Below are 16,690 nucleotides of genomic sequence, written 5' to 3'. Positions count from 1 at the left end.
ATGTGGTTGCTGGGAATTGAACTCATGACCTCTGGAAGAGGAGTCGGGTGCTCTTAACCGCTGAGCCATCTCTCCAGCCCCCTTTCTTCATTCTTCACCCTCACCAAGAACCTAATCACACTATAAACCCCTCTGAGCTATTTGCTTCATATATATTTGATTATCACATTGACCCCCACGAGGTGGTCACTACTACCCTCATTTAAAGATAGATAAACTAAGGCTCAGAATGGTCAGGTAACTTGTCCAGTATCACACAGATCAGAAATAGACCAAGGGACATTGGAACATAGAAGTATAACTGGCCTGGAAGACATAAAGGCACTCTAAAGAGACATCTGTCAGTGCATCAGAAACTGAAACCAAGGGCCCCGAAGAAATGAGGTCTTCCAAGAGTGCCAGAGGAGGGGAACTGTGGTACGGTCTTTCCCTAATAAATAAACATTACCATTACAGGGACCAATCACTGCGCCAGTAGGCGGGACTTCCAGGTCAGGAAGAGGAAGAGGGAAGGCAGGAGAAAAAACTTCCTTTTGGAGAGCAAGAGCAAGGGGGCAGATAGAATGTAGGAAGCCAAAGGCTGTTACTCCGAGTGGTGGAACCACCAGAGGATTTCTAATACAGAATAGTTTATAAAATTAGGATGCTAGATTCTGCGCCCAGTGATTGTGTTAACCTGTTGATTCTAAAACAAGATTGTGTGGTGTTTTCCTTCACACGCTGACTCAACTGGGTTCCAGAGAAGGGTAAGGCAGAGTGTGGTGTGTAAGGGTGCATCCCAGCCAGCCATGGGAATTTGGAAGCTCAGGGCATGCATGGCAATGGCCATCCATGAGAATTTAGTGAGACGGGAGAAGAGTGATTTCAGAGATCCGGAGAGACAGCCAGCGTGGGTAAGACAGGCCCTGGCTAAAAGGAAAGAACGTGGTCTCTGCCTGTTCACCAGGCATTAGCGTGGTTGGTTGTTTTTTTTGTTTGTTTGTTTGTTTTGTTTTGTTTTGTTTTTAAATTTCATGCAAAAGGGAACTTGTTTCTGAGAGACGCATTTTACATGGTTCTGTAGATTTGTCAGACACCAGACGGGATGACACTGAAGCCCAGACAGTGATTGGTACGTGTGGGCAGGACCTTGACTGGGACTGCTCATTTGCTGTGTCCTAGGGCCTGTATTTAAACTGTAATCTCACTTCAGGATCCCAAAGACAGACTTGGGGTGAGGTAGAAAGAGATGCTCACTGGATCACATCTCTTCCCCACGTGGCTAAGTTGAGTAACTATCCATTATTATTATTATTATTATTATTATTATTATTATTATTATTAATTTATTTTTGCTTTCTACTTTTAGTTTGACTTTTTTACTGGGCTTGCTGAGGACAGGCAGCTGGACCTGGCTTGAGGCACAAGTTGTGACCTCTAAGTTTGACACTAGAGTGCAGATCAGATTCAAGCAGGATATGGCTGCTAAATCCCCGGGTATGTTTATCTGTGGGTGGATGAGTGGATGAACAGATGGATGTGTGGGTAGATGGTTGGATAGATGGGTAGGTGGATGACTCCTTTCCGGGCTACTCTAGAACCTCAGAATCCAGCCCAGAGGGGCACAGGGTGGAAGGTCAGCAGCTTTTCTCCATCAGTGCCAGGGGGTGCTGTGCTCCCATCCCACTTCCCATCCCCTTCCAGAAGAAGGGAACAGTGGCCAGGGAGGGATCCTGAGGCCACTCTCTCCCCAACTGTTTCTACCCAGGGAGACAGAGCTGCTCTGGGCTCTGCCCCTTCTAGAGAGGGAAGCAAACCTCCCTTGGCCCCCGAGCCTGCAGTGAAGCCACTGAGATTAGCCTACTTAGTGAAAGCAGACGCACAGAGCAAAACCTCCGTGCCTAGCAGCTCCCGCTCGTGTACAGGAGATGAAGCAAGAGCCTGTGTTTCCTCACGGGAGGGAGATGTTGTATGCTCCTGCCTAGGATGCCATGGGACAGAGGATCTCAATACAGAGCAATGGCTGGAACCTGGCTTATGAAACACTGGAGTAGTCCCCAGTCTGGTGGGTGCAGGGTCTAGCCCACAGAGACTCTCATCCCCCATAATCCAGCCTTTCCCCTGATATCAGAAGATTATGCAGGTCCGATATTGTTTGCGTATACTCTGATTGGTCCCCACAAACCCACGCAGGAGTGTCATCCTCAAAGCCACGGTTAAGGGTGGGGAAAAAAGTGGAAACTGATTTAGAGGTGGTAACGTTGGGGTGTACTTAGGTTCAGATATTAATGTAGAGAGCCCAGTAATTAAGTCTCGGACAGAGACTAGACAGACTCTTGCATGTAATGCTCTGTGGTGAAACTGCCAAAGGAACTGAAGACATGCTTTCCACACCCGTGCCTCCCTGTTTGGACGTTCAGCCTCCAAACCGGTTAACTACATAGATTAATTTATAAAGTTACCCTGCCTTGTGTATTTCATTACGATAACAACCAAGAGAAAACCTAATCAAGACTCTGCCCACAAAATGAATTACTGGGGTGGGGAGCTCGCAAGGGGGCCAAGTATGAAGCAGAGCACAGTGCTTCCCACAGAGCTCCAGGCTCTGCTTAGGAGAGAAGCAAAGCCCTGTTCTCCTCTTACCCAGGGGAAGCTCCTGAGTTTTGGCAAGCTTTGGTAGAGGGATGGAAGCTATTTGGACCACATGGGAACAGTTTATCAGAAAGCTTGGCAATCTCACAGGCTGTGGTTCAGGGCAGCATTTCTCATAGTGCATTGCTCTCTGGGGCCCCTGCATTGACACTGAGGAACCAGCTTTATCCCTGAGAAGAGTGAGCTGCCTCTCCACACTGCTTTCTCTGGGCCTGTTCAGGTAGGTAGTCCTAAGCCAGGTTCCCAAAGCCACTGACTCTTAAGAAATGGATGTCCCCAGAAAGGACAGTGAGAGGTCAGCTTGGAGGTCAGGGGTGATAGTCGGTTCGGCCTTATGTACCAAGATTCCAAGTTTCTGGCCCAAGGTCTGCAATGCTGGCTCAGGCTACACTGGCACAAAGGAGGGCTTTCACCTTGCATCCCTAACTTCTCATATCTCTCCCAACAGCATTGGAAGGACAGGGAAAGGCATCAAGAGGCCCATGCTGGAGGAGACAGTACTATGGCCAGAAGCAGGACATAGCAGTCACCATCTCTCTCCCAGAGAAGCTTGTGGCTTCAGGAGGGTTTGCTCAGCAGAATGCTAAGTCCTCTGTAAGTGGGTTCCTTTCCTCTCTCTTCGAGACACATCTGTTCTCCACAAGCATGTGGCCAAACGACCACCAGTGGGTACAAGGGAGTGGGGAAGCAAGCTGTTTAGCCTGGAGTGTGGAGTTATAACAGCATGTCCACAGCAGCCTCCAGAAGCGGGGGGGGCTGCAGAAGGTGCCCAGCAGGCTTGCAATAACTGAGCATCCGTAGAGCTAATGAGATGTGCCTTTCCCAGGACACCAGGTCTCACTGCTGGCTTTCCCCTTCCCAAGCCCCTAGCAGGGAGAACAAAGCCACAGCCGTGGGGCCTGTGGCTGTCGGTGCCTCATGAAAACATAGGCGGCAGCTGGCCCTGACCGAAGGATCTCTATGGAAAATGGAAACAGAACCTCAGACTCTGGCCAGGCTGGTGAATCAAACCTTCCATTTCAATGAGATGAAGTGCTAATTGGTGTATTGTGAACCAAGGACTCATCAGATGGAGAAAGATGTGATTTACATGGCCGCCTGCATCCAGGCACTGGCCTTCAGACTAACAGGAAGACAGAAGAGATGGAGGGCACACTTACACAGGCAACGGGAGCCCAACAGGCCCACAGGCCCACGTATACAGCTGGGCCTGGTTATGGAGCCTCAGGGCACATCAGCCATCAATCCTCGATCACCCAATGCCCTGACAGGAAGCTACCAAGGCCTTTTAAAAATGCAAATCTGATCACATCACTGTTCTGCCCAGGGGCTTCTGGGCACACTTAAAAGACAGGCAAGACAGCCCAGGGCTAACTAAAGCTGTGTGAAACAAAATCTAGCAGCCTTGGATTAGAGCCCAAAGTATAAAATAAATGCCCACGAGTCCACACTGACATAAATAAGTGATTGAATACATTAGTAAATGGGGGAGAGAGACTAGCCTCCCATGCAAAAGGATCATAAATAACTTATGTAGGCCTCCCCCTAGCAGAAGGGAGAATGGCTGCCTGCCCTGCAGTGGGGCAGCACACAATGACACCCTCTCAGTAGCTATAGGATGGCCGAGAGCAGCCATCCAGCCAAATCAACACCAACATCCATCAGCTGACACTGGGACCCTCCATTTTATAAAAATGATACCTTTAGGCCCAAGAGTTGGCTCACCAGGCAAATATGCCTACCATATTAGCCTGGCCCCCTAACTTTAACCCTGGAACCCATGTAAAGGTGCAAAGTGAAAGCCAGCATCAAAAAGCTGTCCTCTGGCCCTCCAAATAAACACCATGGCATGTGCTTTATATTTAAAAGAAAAAGGTTTATTCATTTTTATTTTGTGTTTGTGAATGTTTTGCCTGCACATACCTGAAGCATGTGTCTGCAATGCCAACAGAGGCCAGCAGAGGGCGGTGGATGCCTTAGAACTGGAGTTGCAGGCAGTTGTGAGCCAGTATGTGGGTGCTGGGAACTGAACTGGGGGCCTCTACAGAAATAGCCAGTGCTCTTAACTATTCAACCATCTCCAGAACCTTAGTTTAAAAAAAGAAAAGATACACTTTAAATCCATCATCTTCATCCAAAATCATGGCCGCAGTCTAACCATAAGAAAGACATCAGCCAAGTTCCAGTTGAGTGGTACTTTGACCTGAACTGTTCGAACTATCAACTATCAAGATCACCAAATAAGACAGGCCTGAAAACTGCCACGACCGAGGAGCATGTAGGCAAACTAAAATCAATTGTGTCCTGAGTGTCACCTGGGACAAGAAAGGGCATTAGAGACCAACTACAGGACTCCAAGTAATGGAGACGTCAGGTAACAAGAACAGGTCAATAGGGGGTCAGTAACAGTGTCATATTAGCATAAACAATACTAATAGAAAATCAGCAGAGGGCACTGTGGGTTAGATAAACAGAATATTATTTTTTATCTTGTATATTTTTCTGTAAATCAAAACTGTACTTTAAAAAACTATTAATAAAAACATTACCAAAGGAAGCAAAGATAAAGACCCCAGTTCTTATGGCCTGTGGTGGTGACCACCTGACCCTGCCTGCGGCATCACAGTCTACTCCCCTCACAGGCTGCAGGCTCCAAGCCTCTACACTTTAAAGACCCTTCAGCTCTGCTCTCTCACCATGCGTGCCTTCTCCACCCTCAGGGTCCAGACACATGTAGAAAGATACTCCCCAGGTAATATCTATTCCCTCCCCAGTGTCCTCAGCCCACACAGAATTAATCCTACTGAGCCATCATGTCTCAGAAGGGCATCATTCTCTCTCCAGAGACCTCAAGGCTCCACAGGGCCAGGCAGCATGTATCTTCTAAGCTTGTGTCCTGTCCCTGGCATGGTGCCTAACCAGAGTAACTCAAGTCCATGATGCTGGCTCTCAGGTGCATAAGCGAATAAGACGTAAAAAGTGCTGGAATGGAGAATCCAGGAAATAATCACTCCAAGGCAAAACACAGCGCAATTTGTGTGAGAGCCTTGGGAGCCTCAGACACGGGACAAGTGGGTAGCTCACATTTACTAGATCCAGGAAGCAGGAAGCAAGCTCTGCGTCCCTGGGATTGGCTGCATCAGAGAGCAGGTCACCCTTGGATCAGCTTGACAGAGTCTCACAACCACGACTACAGTCGAGATGCAGGACAGGCTGTGATGTTACAGTTAAGATCTTCTAGCTCCCACCCTGGCCACCGTAATACTTTCCATTCCTTGTAGTTTTGCCTTCCCCGCAGTCTCCTGTAAGTGGAAACCTACAGAAGGAACATTCACACTCACAGTCTATCAGTTCTGCCTCTCGGGAGTCCTTGCCTTACATACTGTGCCCCTGCTACGGAAGAACTCATTGCTTCAGGAAGCCAAGCTACAAGCCAAGTGATTACAGACATGGTGTCAGTGCCTTGCTGGCGCCATCCTAAACCCAGCTCACCCTAGGACACAGAGAGAGAGACAGAGACACACACACAGAGAGAGAGAGAGACAGAGAGACAGAGACAGAGAGAGAGAGACCACCCAGACTTGCTCTCTCCTGGGCAGCTGCTACAGGAGAAATGCTTGCAGATTACCTGTTTATGTTCTTGGCCAGGTGTTGGCAGGAGGCAGTGGGGGTTTCTACTCCAGGACCAGCTGCGGCGGAAGCCAAGGCTGCATGTTCTGAGGCCACAGGAGCAAGACTTGCATGGGCAGCAGATGGGGAGGTGCTGGGGGCACAATAGGAGAATTATTCCAAATGGAATTCGGCTCCTTAATGGCACATTCATCCGTCCTTTCTCACCCCACCCAAACCACCCACATTTGTGGAGTGGACTATTTAAAGACATAGCACACTGCTCTCCTTGGGCTCTCACCGACTTAGACATGGTGGAGGTCACAGCCTCTAGTTCCATTTCCTCCCTCATTCGACTGCAAAAATAAAATAAAATAAAGTGTGGGGATTCATTAACTGCTCAAGTGTTGCAAACCCTGGGTATTTTCTTATCTGAGGTTTGCTTGAAGATTTTTATGGAAAAGTATTCTAGCAGTTTGGGGCATGCAATGAAATTCTGAGTTGAAAATTAAAACAAAATTCTGTAAACTCTCCACAACTCGCCCCCAAATTTCAAATGGCAAGAGCCATTGGGTCACTCAGGGACCCGTATGGGGTGGGGGAGGGGTCTAGGTGACAGCTCTGACTAGGACCCAGGGTTATGCAGACAAGCACCCTTCATGTGGTAGACGTCTGCCCCCTCCTGGTCAGCCAGGGGACCTGCCAGTGTGCAGGGGCCTCCCAGGATGCACCTGGAAACACAGGTCCAAAGCCAAAAGGCACAAGCATGAAGCCTAAGAGGTTCTTAACTATCAGCTTTGGCAAAAAGCAAGGCATCTACAGCTTGGGAACTGGTTTTCAAAGCAAGTGACTCCCAGCCCCTGCAACCAGCCACACTGCTGTCAGCCTGGAGCTGGTCGGCTGACAGCCTCTCAACAGCCAGTTTGGAGTTTGATGACTCAGAAGCAAGGCCTGAGACCCAGGCTGCAGGGGCAGCTGGAGTTTGAGGTTTTGTGGTGTGTGTGGTGCAGGACTCCTTCTTTAGGGGAAAACAGCCATAGAACACTGGTTCCCGAGTCACCATGCTACGCTTAGAGCCGGCCTTTCAGGCTCTGCCTCCACATCAAGCCTGGCCCTGGAAGACAGCAGCCACTGCACTAGTTGTCCAAACCCTAAGCCCTGGAAAGGGAGTCTCACGCCTACTTAAGGCCCTGTGGCGATTTAGCAGGCTCCACAGAATCAACCCCAGCTTTGCCCTTCCCTCCCTTCATGGCTCTGCCCAGCCTCTTTTGTTCCCATAGCAGGCCTAACTCCCGGGCAGGCAGCTCCTCCCTTGGTAAAATAGCAATCCTTCACCCTCTCGTGTCTAGCCCACTTCCTAACAGAGTCATAGAAGCACCTCCATGCCTTACTGTGGCTGCCCTTGTCCCCAGCTTTCTCTAGGAACATGGACCGTGAAAACCAGGAACCTACAAGACTGATCAGAACTTGATAATTAACGAGTTAGAATATTTCAGGTCTGGAACTGAATTCTCTTGAGCTATCTTAGCTTATAAATAGACATTTACTACCCACCTACGTGGTGATCCAACATCCTAGAGACTGAGGTAAATCTTTTGGAATATACAGGCAGGCCTCTAGCTTCCTTCCACCAACCCAGAAGCTAACATAGCATCCGAGGCTGTAACAAATGTCCCCACTTTGCTGTACCTGCCTACCTAATGTTCCCACCAATGTACTTGAAAATTGTCTTGATTCATGACTTTCTCTGGTCTGTTACTATAGAAACATCATGAGGCTACATCTACATTGAAACACAGAATTTGGGTTAACCTAAAAAAAAAACTTTTATTTTATTCTTATTCGCTTTGATGTGGGAGCTGTGGTGGTTTTTGTCTGTTTGTTCTGGTGTGTAAATGTATGTGCATGTGTGCATGCATACATGTGCTTGTGTGTACACACATGCATTTGCCATAGCACACACATGTGGATATCAATGGACAACTAGCTCCGACTGCCAGGCTTCATAGCAAGTGCCTTTACCTGCTAACCACGAGCTGTGCTTCCTCACTGACAGCACCCACGTCTGCGCTATGCTCCCCAGTGATCCAGCATCCAGACAGGCTATGAACACGAAGCATCATCATCCCCCATGAAAAGAGAGCCCGTAACGTCCATGGGCTGAGAGAGTGTGTCAGCAGCAAACTCGGTATGAACTGAAAGCCCCGTTACCAGTTCCTCAAGGGCCCCACAAAGTTGGGGGTGGAGCCCATAAAGTTATGATCCTTGTAGGACCCTGAAGCTAATCCACAGTGAATAAAAACTGAAAGACGGGGTTGGGGATTTAGCTCAGCGGAAGAGCACTTGCCTAGCGAGCGCAAGGCCCTGGGTTCGGTCCCCAGCTCCGAAAAAAAAAAAAAAAGAAAAAAAAAGAAAAAAAAAAAAAAAGAATCCTTGTAAAAAAAAAAAAAAAAAAAAAACTGAAAGACAAGCCAGACATGGGGGTCCACACCTATAATCCCAGCACTCGGGAAGCCAAGGCAGAGGCATCATGAGGTTGTGCCATCCTGGGCTGCTTAGTAAATCCTTGTCTCAAAACAAAATACAAAAGAGTGGCTGCAAACGAACAAAGCAAACTGCTGGGGGCTGTTTAACCTCCTTCAGAGAGTGTCATTCTGAACAGCCTTAATCCATGCTTACAATCAGTGGAAAGCCAACTGCTGATGGGCACACCTTTAATCCCAGCACTCAGGAGGAGGCAGGTGGGTCTGTGAGTTCAAGGTCAGCCTGGTCTACATACTGAGTGCCAGAACTGCACAGAGAGACTCTGTTGCAAAGGGGGGGAAAAGCAAATTGCTAGACTAATTTCAGCTTTCTCGAGAGACTCTAATGGCTGAGCTCCCTCACTTTCCGAATCCCAGGAAGATTCAATTTAATTAAAGGTACACTGAGTAACAATTGTATTACTGTAAGGGTTCTTGCCATTAGGTTGTGAAGGAAGTTACCAGAGGGTAGGGAAGACGGCCTCAGAACTGTGGTCCTGACAGCTCACAGCTGTCATGGATACCCTTAGACTTTAGCTTTACTGTTCCTCCCCAAAAATGCCAAGGAGAATTTTCCAGGGTCACCCAGTGACAACATCCCCCGTTTAGAAGTCTGGGCAGCCTGCTTATCACCAGCATGTCCCCAAAGGACCATGGGCAGCTCCCTCCTCTCTTCCCCTCTGCTCCATAGCCACACCCTTCCAGCCCTGACCAGTTCCCATTAGCAGAAGGCACCAAACAAATGACTCAACAGCCCAATTAAGAATGGAGCCTCCCTCCCACCATAGCCAGTTCTTGGCTCATCCATGACTGAGATAGTCAGGCCCCAGCAGGGAAGCTGAGTGACTCACTATACCACACAGGAGTACCATAACACCCCCTGGCCCCTCCCTTCTCTCCAATATCCTCTTTGGTTCCTCCCCCTCCCCCCAATCATCCTCTTGATCCTCCTCCTCCTCCCCCTCCTCCTCTTCCTCTTCTTCATCTTCCCCCTTCCCCTCCCCTTCCTCCCCCCAGGCTGGACACTGACACCGGAAGTCAGGACTGTGAGATTTTCCTGCTCTCAGAGGCTCAGGACCCCTGATCACCTCTTCCGCTGAGTCACCTCCTTCTTCCGGATTCAGTCCTCTCTGTCCAGCCACCTCTGTGGCCCAGGCCTTCCTCATCTTAGAGCAGAACTCCTGGGGTATCCAGGAGTGTATACCTCAGGGTTTGTCCCCCTAGGTTCAAGTTCCCTCAGCCACCAAAGGCCCAGCTCAAGTCTGGTCAGGATGTAACCTCACCTGAAACTCTCTTCAATTCCTCAGGAGCCACACACAGGCCCACCTCTACAGCTCCCTGCTCCACACAGCAGATGAATCCTGGAGTGCCCCAAGCAGTACCATGGCTTATTTATACAGCCCTCCATCTGGAGGGGACCTTGAGTCCTCACCTGAAAGGGAGATAGTGGCTACCAGGCCCCCTGAACGTCTGGTAGTTTGCTGGAAGTGTGCTCTACTCTTCTGCTAGACTAGGATCCCTGAGGAGGCAAGAGTCTCTGCCATCACAAGTGGGGCACACTCAAGAACATTCCACAAGCAGCAGGCCCTTCCATCCCTCACCTGGCAGCACAACCTCTTGGGCCACTGAATGTGGGACAAGTGTTCTGTGTTCTGGGAATGCCAGACCTAAGTGACAAGGCAGAGCAGGCCATGGAGTCTACACGCAAAATGGATATAACTAAGGGCAGGGTAAACAGCCGGCCATGTTCTTTTTTTTTTTAAATATTTTTTTTATTAATTTTTACTTATATGAGTAGAGTGTAGCTGTTTTGAGATGCACCAGAAGAGGGCACCAGATCCCATTACAGATGGTTGTGAGCCACCATGTGGTTGCTGGGATTTGAACTCAGGACCTCTGGAAGAGCAGTCAGTGCTCTTAACCGCTGAGCCATCTCTCTAGCTCCAGCCGGCCATGTTCTAACAAGCGCCAGGAATTCGAGAAGCAGCCAGTCACAGGGCCTTCTCAGTGCGGCACTGTGACTGAGTTCTTAAGTCATACCCAGAGAACCTGCCCTGGGCCCAGATCTGAAATGGACCTTAAGTGCACTCCCTGCTCCCTCCCGCTTCCTGAGAGAACACTGGCTGCTGTAGCAGACACAGGAAGGCGGTAGGAGTTCCTGCTCAACAGCCTTGGCCAGCTCCTGTCTCTGCTTGGCCCCATGTGACCAGTGATGACCATCTTAAAGACATTATTCTCAGGAAGGCAGCACTTTATAGCCGACAGTTTCCGCCCAGGACCGCTCCCAGCCTGCGCTGGGTACCCCTGGTGTGTCTGCCAAATCTGGCACAAGGAGGGCAGAGCCCTTCAAAACGGACTCGATTCCATGTCCACCTTCTCGTGTAGCCTTCAGAGTAGTCCCACTGTCCTCTGTAAAGGTAGACAGAGAAGGCATGCAAAGTCCCCCTGGTTAAAAATATCCATGATCCTTTCTTCCCACGTAAGGGTTTAGTCCATGTTTTCCAAACCATAGGACAGTAAAAAGGAAGCCAAACTCAAATTCATGCAGTGTTCCTAATTTTGGAAGATAAAGGGAAAAAAAAACTAATTTAAACTTGTTTTCTTTTTTAAAGAATTGAACTGACAGATAGGGAAGACACAAACCACCACAATTTAGCAGCCAGCCGGGATTTATCATCAATCAAGACGGTGTTAAGCCTGGCTGGACAGGACCTCTGACCATCTAGGACCACTACCTGCAGGTCAGTTTGCTCTCCTGAACTGGCACTTTGCCAAGGTCCTGTGCAGCCACCGGTCCCTTTAGCGACTGGGCAGCAGGGTCAACCCACCCATAACAGAGAACTCAGCTGAGTGGCTGGCATGCAGACCCACAGCCAGACTGTCCAGCTACAAAAAGAGCCATTCCCCAACAGCTATCCTTTGATTCCGTTCCGGGCTTTCGAGTCCTTCTTGGCAGAGTTCCCACTGAACTGATAGCAAATTTCATTTCAGACATCAGCTGGGGCTGCCACATTAAGCCCCTGTCCCAAGACAAAGACCAGAGTGACTCTGGCTGTCACAAGAGGATGATAACGGCCCCCAAGGTGCAAGCTGAACACATCCTGGCCTATTGGGCCAGATGGCCATCTTATCTCCCGTTTCACAGCACCGTCTGGAACGCATTTAGCACACAGCCTTCCCTTACAGGCTCTTGATGTTTTTCATCCTCAAATCCCCAAGTGCACACGCAATCACTCACGTAACACGGCAGGCCCTGGGCCACAGACTCGGCTCAGAGGGAAAGTGAGGAACGAGCTGCAGAAAAGTGCTCTAAAATTTCTGCTGTGGCAAACACTGGACAGTCTGCCTGCGGTGTGAACTGTGAGGATCAGGGAGCATGGTTCTGAGCTGCGACCTCCGGAAAGGTCCAAAGGCCAACCCAAGAGGTGCTAAGAAAGGCCACATATCCAGATATTTCCGGTCACTAATGAGACCTACTCACGCATGGGCACCAGTCCCCGGGCTGTTGAGTGCGAAAACATCACCATCATGTTGATCAGCAGATTTCGGGACAGCGGAGAGTGGGGAGAGGGCAAGAGAATGGCGGGTCAATTCCTTCCCTTGGTTTTACCTACTCTCCCTGCCCACAGCTAAGTCTGCACCCGAGAATTAAGGACAGTATCCTTATGCTTGGCCTGAGCAGGACTTCGGCAGGAAAAAAAAAAGTAACTAGGAGAAAGTCATCAACAACATCATCCCCACATGACAAGAGAGGGGTTGATGTCACTAGCAGCTCAGTGGGGTTCCCGTTCATACGTTTCCTTATATGCCCTGAATACATGATGAACATACAAATAGATAGATACAGGGGAGTTGGAGAAATGGCTCAGCGGTTAAGAGCACCGATTGCTCTTCCAGAGGTCCTGAGTTCAATTCCCAGCAACTACACGGCGGCTCACGACCATCTGTAATGGATCTGAGGCCCTCCTTCTACTGGTCTATCTGCAGGTGTACAGGCAGATAGAGCACTGGTATACATGAATAAATAAATCCTTAAAAGAAAATAGATACAGAAAAAGGCTGGTCTTTGACGTCAAGGACATGGTGCATGAAACCCAAAGGCACCTGCACAGATTAAACAGCGCACAAATCTCAAAATACCAAACGAGAACAGCACCGCTTTTCAGTATGAGCCATTCAGGATTGTCAGTGTTTGAACTGCCAATACCGGACCTCATGATCTGGTGGTCACCTGCTGGTAACACAAAGGTTCCAAATAAACAAGGGAACCTCACTCAGTGCAGTAGGCACAGAGCACACAGCCCTGGGAGGCCAAGGAGCTGTTCACGGAATTCTATCCTTCCGGCTGGAGAATTCCTTTCCACATTAGAAAACGACTCACCCACTTTATGATCCAGTTGTTGTGACTCCCTGGTTGTTACATAAAGACTCAGCTAACTTTTTGGGAGACATTCGAATCTGCTCAAAGACAAAGAGCTCTATTGTGCAAACCAATAAGAACAAAACCCCTGCAAGATTTGGGAACAAAGGGAAAACAGAAGCAGGAATCCTGGGTTTCCACAGTCTCAAAACCAAGGCCATGATGCCCACCAGTGGCACAATTCCCCCAGGGTCATGACTCTTTTGACAGAAGTCACGGGTAGCTTCAGCAACCAATTGCTGGCCCAGGAGTCTGTAGTCCTGAGTTCCTGTGCCCAGGACAAGACTGCCTCTACCTAGTGTGCACTACACATGGACCCCAGAACAGCGGCGGGAACACCCCTGGGGACTAGAACCATCTAGATTCTTAAGTAGAAACTTGAGTGGCACAGCCGTCGGACTCTCACCAGCTGCTCTGCTGCACCCTAAAGTCTGGCATGAAGCAGGTGGAGACCCCCCAGGATCCAAGGAGAGACCACCTGCTTGGATGCCAGACCGAGAAGAGCCAGGAGTCAAGTGGTTCCTGACGTGACCTTAATACCCTGCCCCACTGCTCACAAGTGACCGCACTGAAAGGATTCTCTAGAAAAACCATTCTGGCTTTTCTTTTCCTTTTTGGGTAAAAATACAGAACAGACAGGAATACAAATGGCTGTGGACAATCTAGTCATTTGTAAAGTGTTCTAGAGAACTTGGGCCCACTCAGACATGTCAAAGCAGAACTGAAACCAAAGAGAACAAGTATGGCATCCACAGAGAGGACATGAAGAAGTGGCTTTCTTTTCATCTTTGGAATCCCTTAGAGAGTGGGACAGCTCCCTTCCTGGGAAGAGCACACAAGAAATTCTCCTTTGACCCCAGAGCATCAGCAGGCAGGGGAGGGGCTAGTCTCTTCTCTCCCTCTTTTTTAAAATCTTTAAGACTGCTTCATACAGGCCTAAACTTTCAACGTAGCTGACCTCCTGCTCTGCTGGGATCTCAGGCATGAGTCGCTGCACCTGGTTCCATTTTCTCTAAAAATCCTTTTTACTTTTCCTTAAGAAGTTTTATTACGTGTGTGTGTGCACGCACACACACAAGCACATGTACACAATGTATACATGTTGTGAGTATAGAGGTCAGAGAACAACTTGTAGGGGCCAAATTTTCGTCCTCCACCATGAAGGTCATAGGGGATTGAAAGGCCATTGGGCCCAAACACTTTTATCCACCGAGCCATCTTGCTGGACCCTTCAACATCTTTTTAAAAACACTTAAAATGGGGTTGGGGATTTGGCTCAGTGGTAGAGCGCTTGCCTAGCAAGCACAAGGCCCTGGGTTCGATCCCCAGCTCCGAAAAAAAGAATAGAAAAAAAAAAACACTTAAAATTTAGCTTGAATTGGACAGGTGGCTCAGCAGTTAAGAGTGCTTGACCCCCTGGCAGAGGACTTGAGAGTTCAGTTCCCAGCATCCCTGCCAGGTGGCTGACAACTTCCTGTAATGCCAGCTCTAGGAAATCCAAATCTCTCTTTCGGTGTCTAAGGGCACCTGTATACACACAGCATATGCACAGATACATATATATTTTTTTAATAAAAAATCTTTAAAAAAACATTTTTAAGCTGAGTGTGGTGGTGCATTCCTTTAATCTTAGCGCTCAGGAGACAGAGGTGGTTTGATCTCTGAATTTAAGGACAGCCCTGATGGACCTCCAGGGCTCCAATGGTGAGATCTTGTCTCGAAAAGGAGAAATACTTTTTAAAGAGTTTTTCATTTCAGATTGTTGTGCAGCCATCTCCTCAAAAATAAAACCATTGTAGCAAGGATGTTCTAAAGCATTGGCTCTCAACCCATGGGTCAAGACCCCTTTGAGGGATCAAATGTCCCTTTCACAGGGGTCACATGTCAGGTGTCCTGCATATCAGATATTACATTATGATACCTAACAGTAATAAAACCACAGCTATGAGGTACCAACCAAAACAATTTTATAGTTAGGGGTCAACACAATATGAGGAGCCGTATTGAAGGGTCATAGCATTAGGGGGTTGAGAACCACTGCCCTAGATGAAACATCCCATCCTGCAGGAAATAGATAATTCAAAAGGTTCAGAAGTCCCTGAAACTGAGCAGATTCCTCAAGTATCTGTATGCAGCAAGGACAGCAGAAAGATGCCCAGACAGGCTGAGCTGCCCAGAAGAGCGTTGGGTAAGCCCATCCCATCTGCAGACTGTAGTATGCTCCAAGTTTCTAGCTTTCGTGAGGTGTCACCCAGACTGGGCTGCTTTGCTGATGCAGCTGTCTCTGAGTCATTTCTACTCCTGTAACCCCTCACCCATTCCCTGATGTAACCTCAGTAAATTCAGTGATTCACCAACCTGGACTTGGGCCGTTCCACTTTGCTCTGTCACTGATACCCTGACCAGGAGAGTAAATGTGCTCACTTCTCTCTGAGAACAGTGGTGCACAACAAGTTGGACAAACAGCAAGCCTTGTTTCTGCAGGAAGACAGACTAAGCTCTCTACACCATTTCTTCCATTCTGTCTGTCCTTCCCGGAGCAAGGAGGGGCAGAGGGTCACTTTTGAGGTTAAAGCTACTACCACACCCGCTAGGACACACTTCTTAGCCACTCCAACAGCTGAGCAGAGGTTAGTCCATTGGTTGCTTGTCATTCACAGCAGTGTTCTACGAAGCCCACAAACATGAGATAACCAAGACTGAACCATCCCGGGGGGGGATGAGGGGAGATGCTCTCTTCCTGAGAGCCTCTGGGCAGACACTGATGAGTCACTCTATCAAAACACAACCGTGTGTGTGTGTGTGTGTGTGTGTGTGTGTGTGTGTGTGTGTGTGTGTGTATACTTCTATTTAAAAGCATCCTAGGTCACACTCTGATCTACTATCCCCCTTCTCATACAGCAGCATTAACTCCTGCCAGACAGAACAAAGCCCCAGGAACGCCCATATTTTCTTCACCGAGCCCACTCAGGCCTCCGAGTACTTCAACATTGCATATAGGGGTTGCTCTAAACAACAAGATCACCAACAAGAGCACAGAGGGTTTCAAATATGCCACAAAAAGTCACATGTTCGGGCTGGAGAGATGGCTCAGAGGTTAAGAACGCTGACTGCTCTTCCAGAGGTCCAGAGTTCAGTTCCCAGCAACTACATGGTGGCTCACAACCATCTGTAATGGGATCTGATGTCCTCTACTGGCCTGCAGGCAGAACTCTGTGTACATAATAAATAAGTTTTTAAAAAAAGAGGTCACATGTTCACAGCATGAGAGAGGACCGTGAACTGCTGAAAACACCCATGTTGGGTGACTCCCAGTTTCATTGCTCTGAAGACAGGACTGAGAAGGAACCATCAGTATTGACTCTGGAGTTATCAATCACAATTTGACTCCAGAGGAGAGTCAAATTCACAAACACTGACTAAATAATGAGTTGACTATATATATTTTTTTGTTGTTGTTCTTTTTTTTGGAGCTGGGGACCGAACCCAGGGCCTTGCCCTTCCTAGG

The 16,690-nt window shown here is 48.6% G+C and overlaps 1 protein-coding gene and 2 long non-coding RNA genes across 45 annotated transcripts in view; 1 reads left to right on the top strand and 2 right to left on the bottom strand.

Moving 5' to 3' along the window:
* Tacc2 (transforming, acidic coiled-coil containing protein 2) overlaps positions 1-16,690 on the bottom strand; it is a 215,980-nt gene that overhangs the window by 84,602 nt on the left and 114,688 nt on the right. For all 43 annotated transcript variants that reach the window (XM_087560258.1, XM_087560400.1, XM_087560322.1 and 40 more), the window contains 1 exon segment: positions 6,260-6,394. In XM_087560258.1, the coding sequence (XP_087416384.1) occupies positions 6,260-6,394 (135 nt within the window).
* On the top strand, positions 531-5,190 carry LOC103691241 (uncharacterized). Its single transcript, XR_015652614.1, has 4 exons — positions 531-746; positions 1,349-1,476; positions 3,080-3,225; positions 3,495-5,190. It is a non-coding gene; the product is annotated as an uncharacterized LOC103691241 (long non-coding RNA).
* Positions 10,513-16,333, bottom strand: LOC147996983 (uncharacterized). Its single transcript, XR_015652621.1, has 2 exons — positions 12,843-16,333; positions 10,513-10,656 (listed from the first exon to the last, which is right to left on the bottom strand). It is a non-coding gene; the product is annotated as an uncharacterized LOC147996983 (long non-coding RNA).

The sequence above is a fragment of the Rattus norvegicus genome, chromosome 1 (assembly GCF_021556685.1).
Source record: "Rattus norvegicus strain SHRSP/BbbUtx chromosome 1, alternate assembly SHRSP_T2T, whole genome shotgun sequence".
Classification (NCBI taxonomy): domain Eukaryota; kingdom Metazoa; phylum Chordata; class Mammalia; order Rodentia; family Muridae; genus Rattus; species Rattus norvegicus.
The sequence above is the reverse complement of the archived record's forward strand: the minus strand, read 5'-3'. Positions and strand labels throughout refer to the sequence as shown.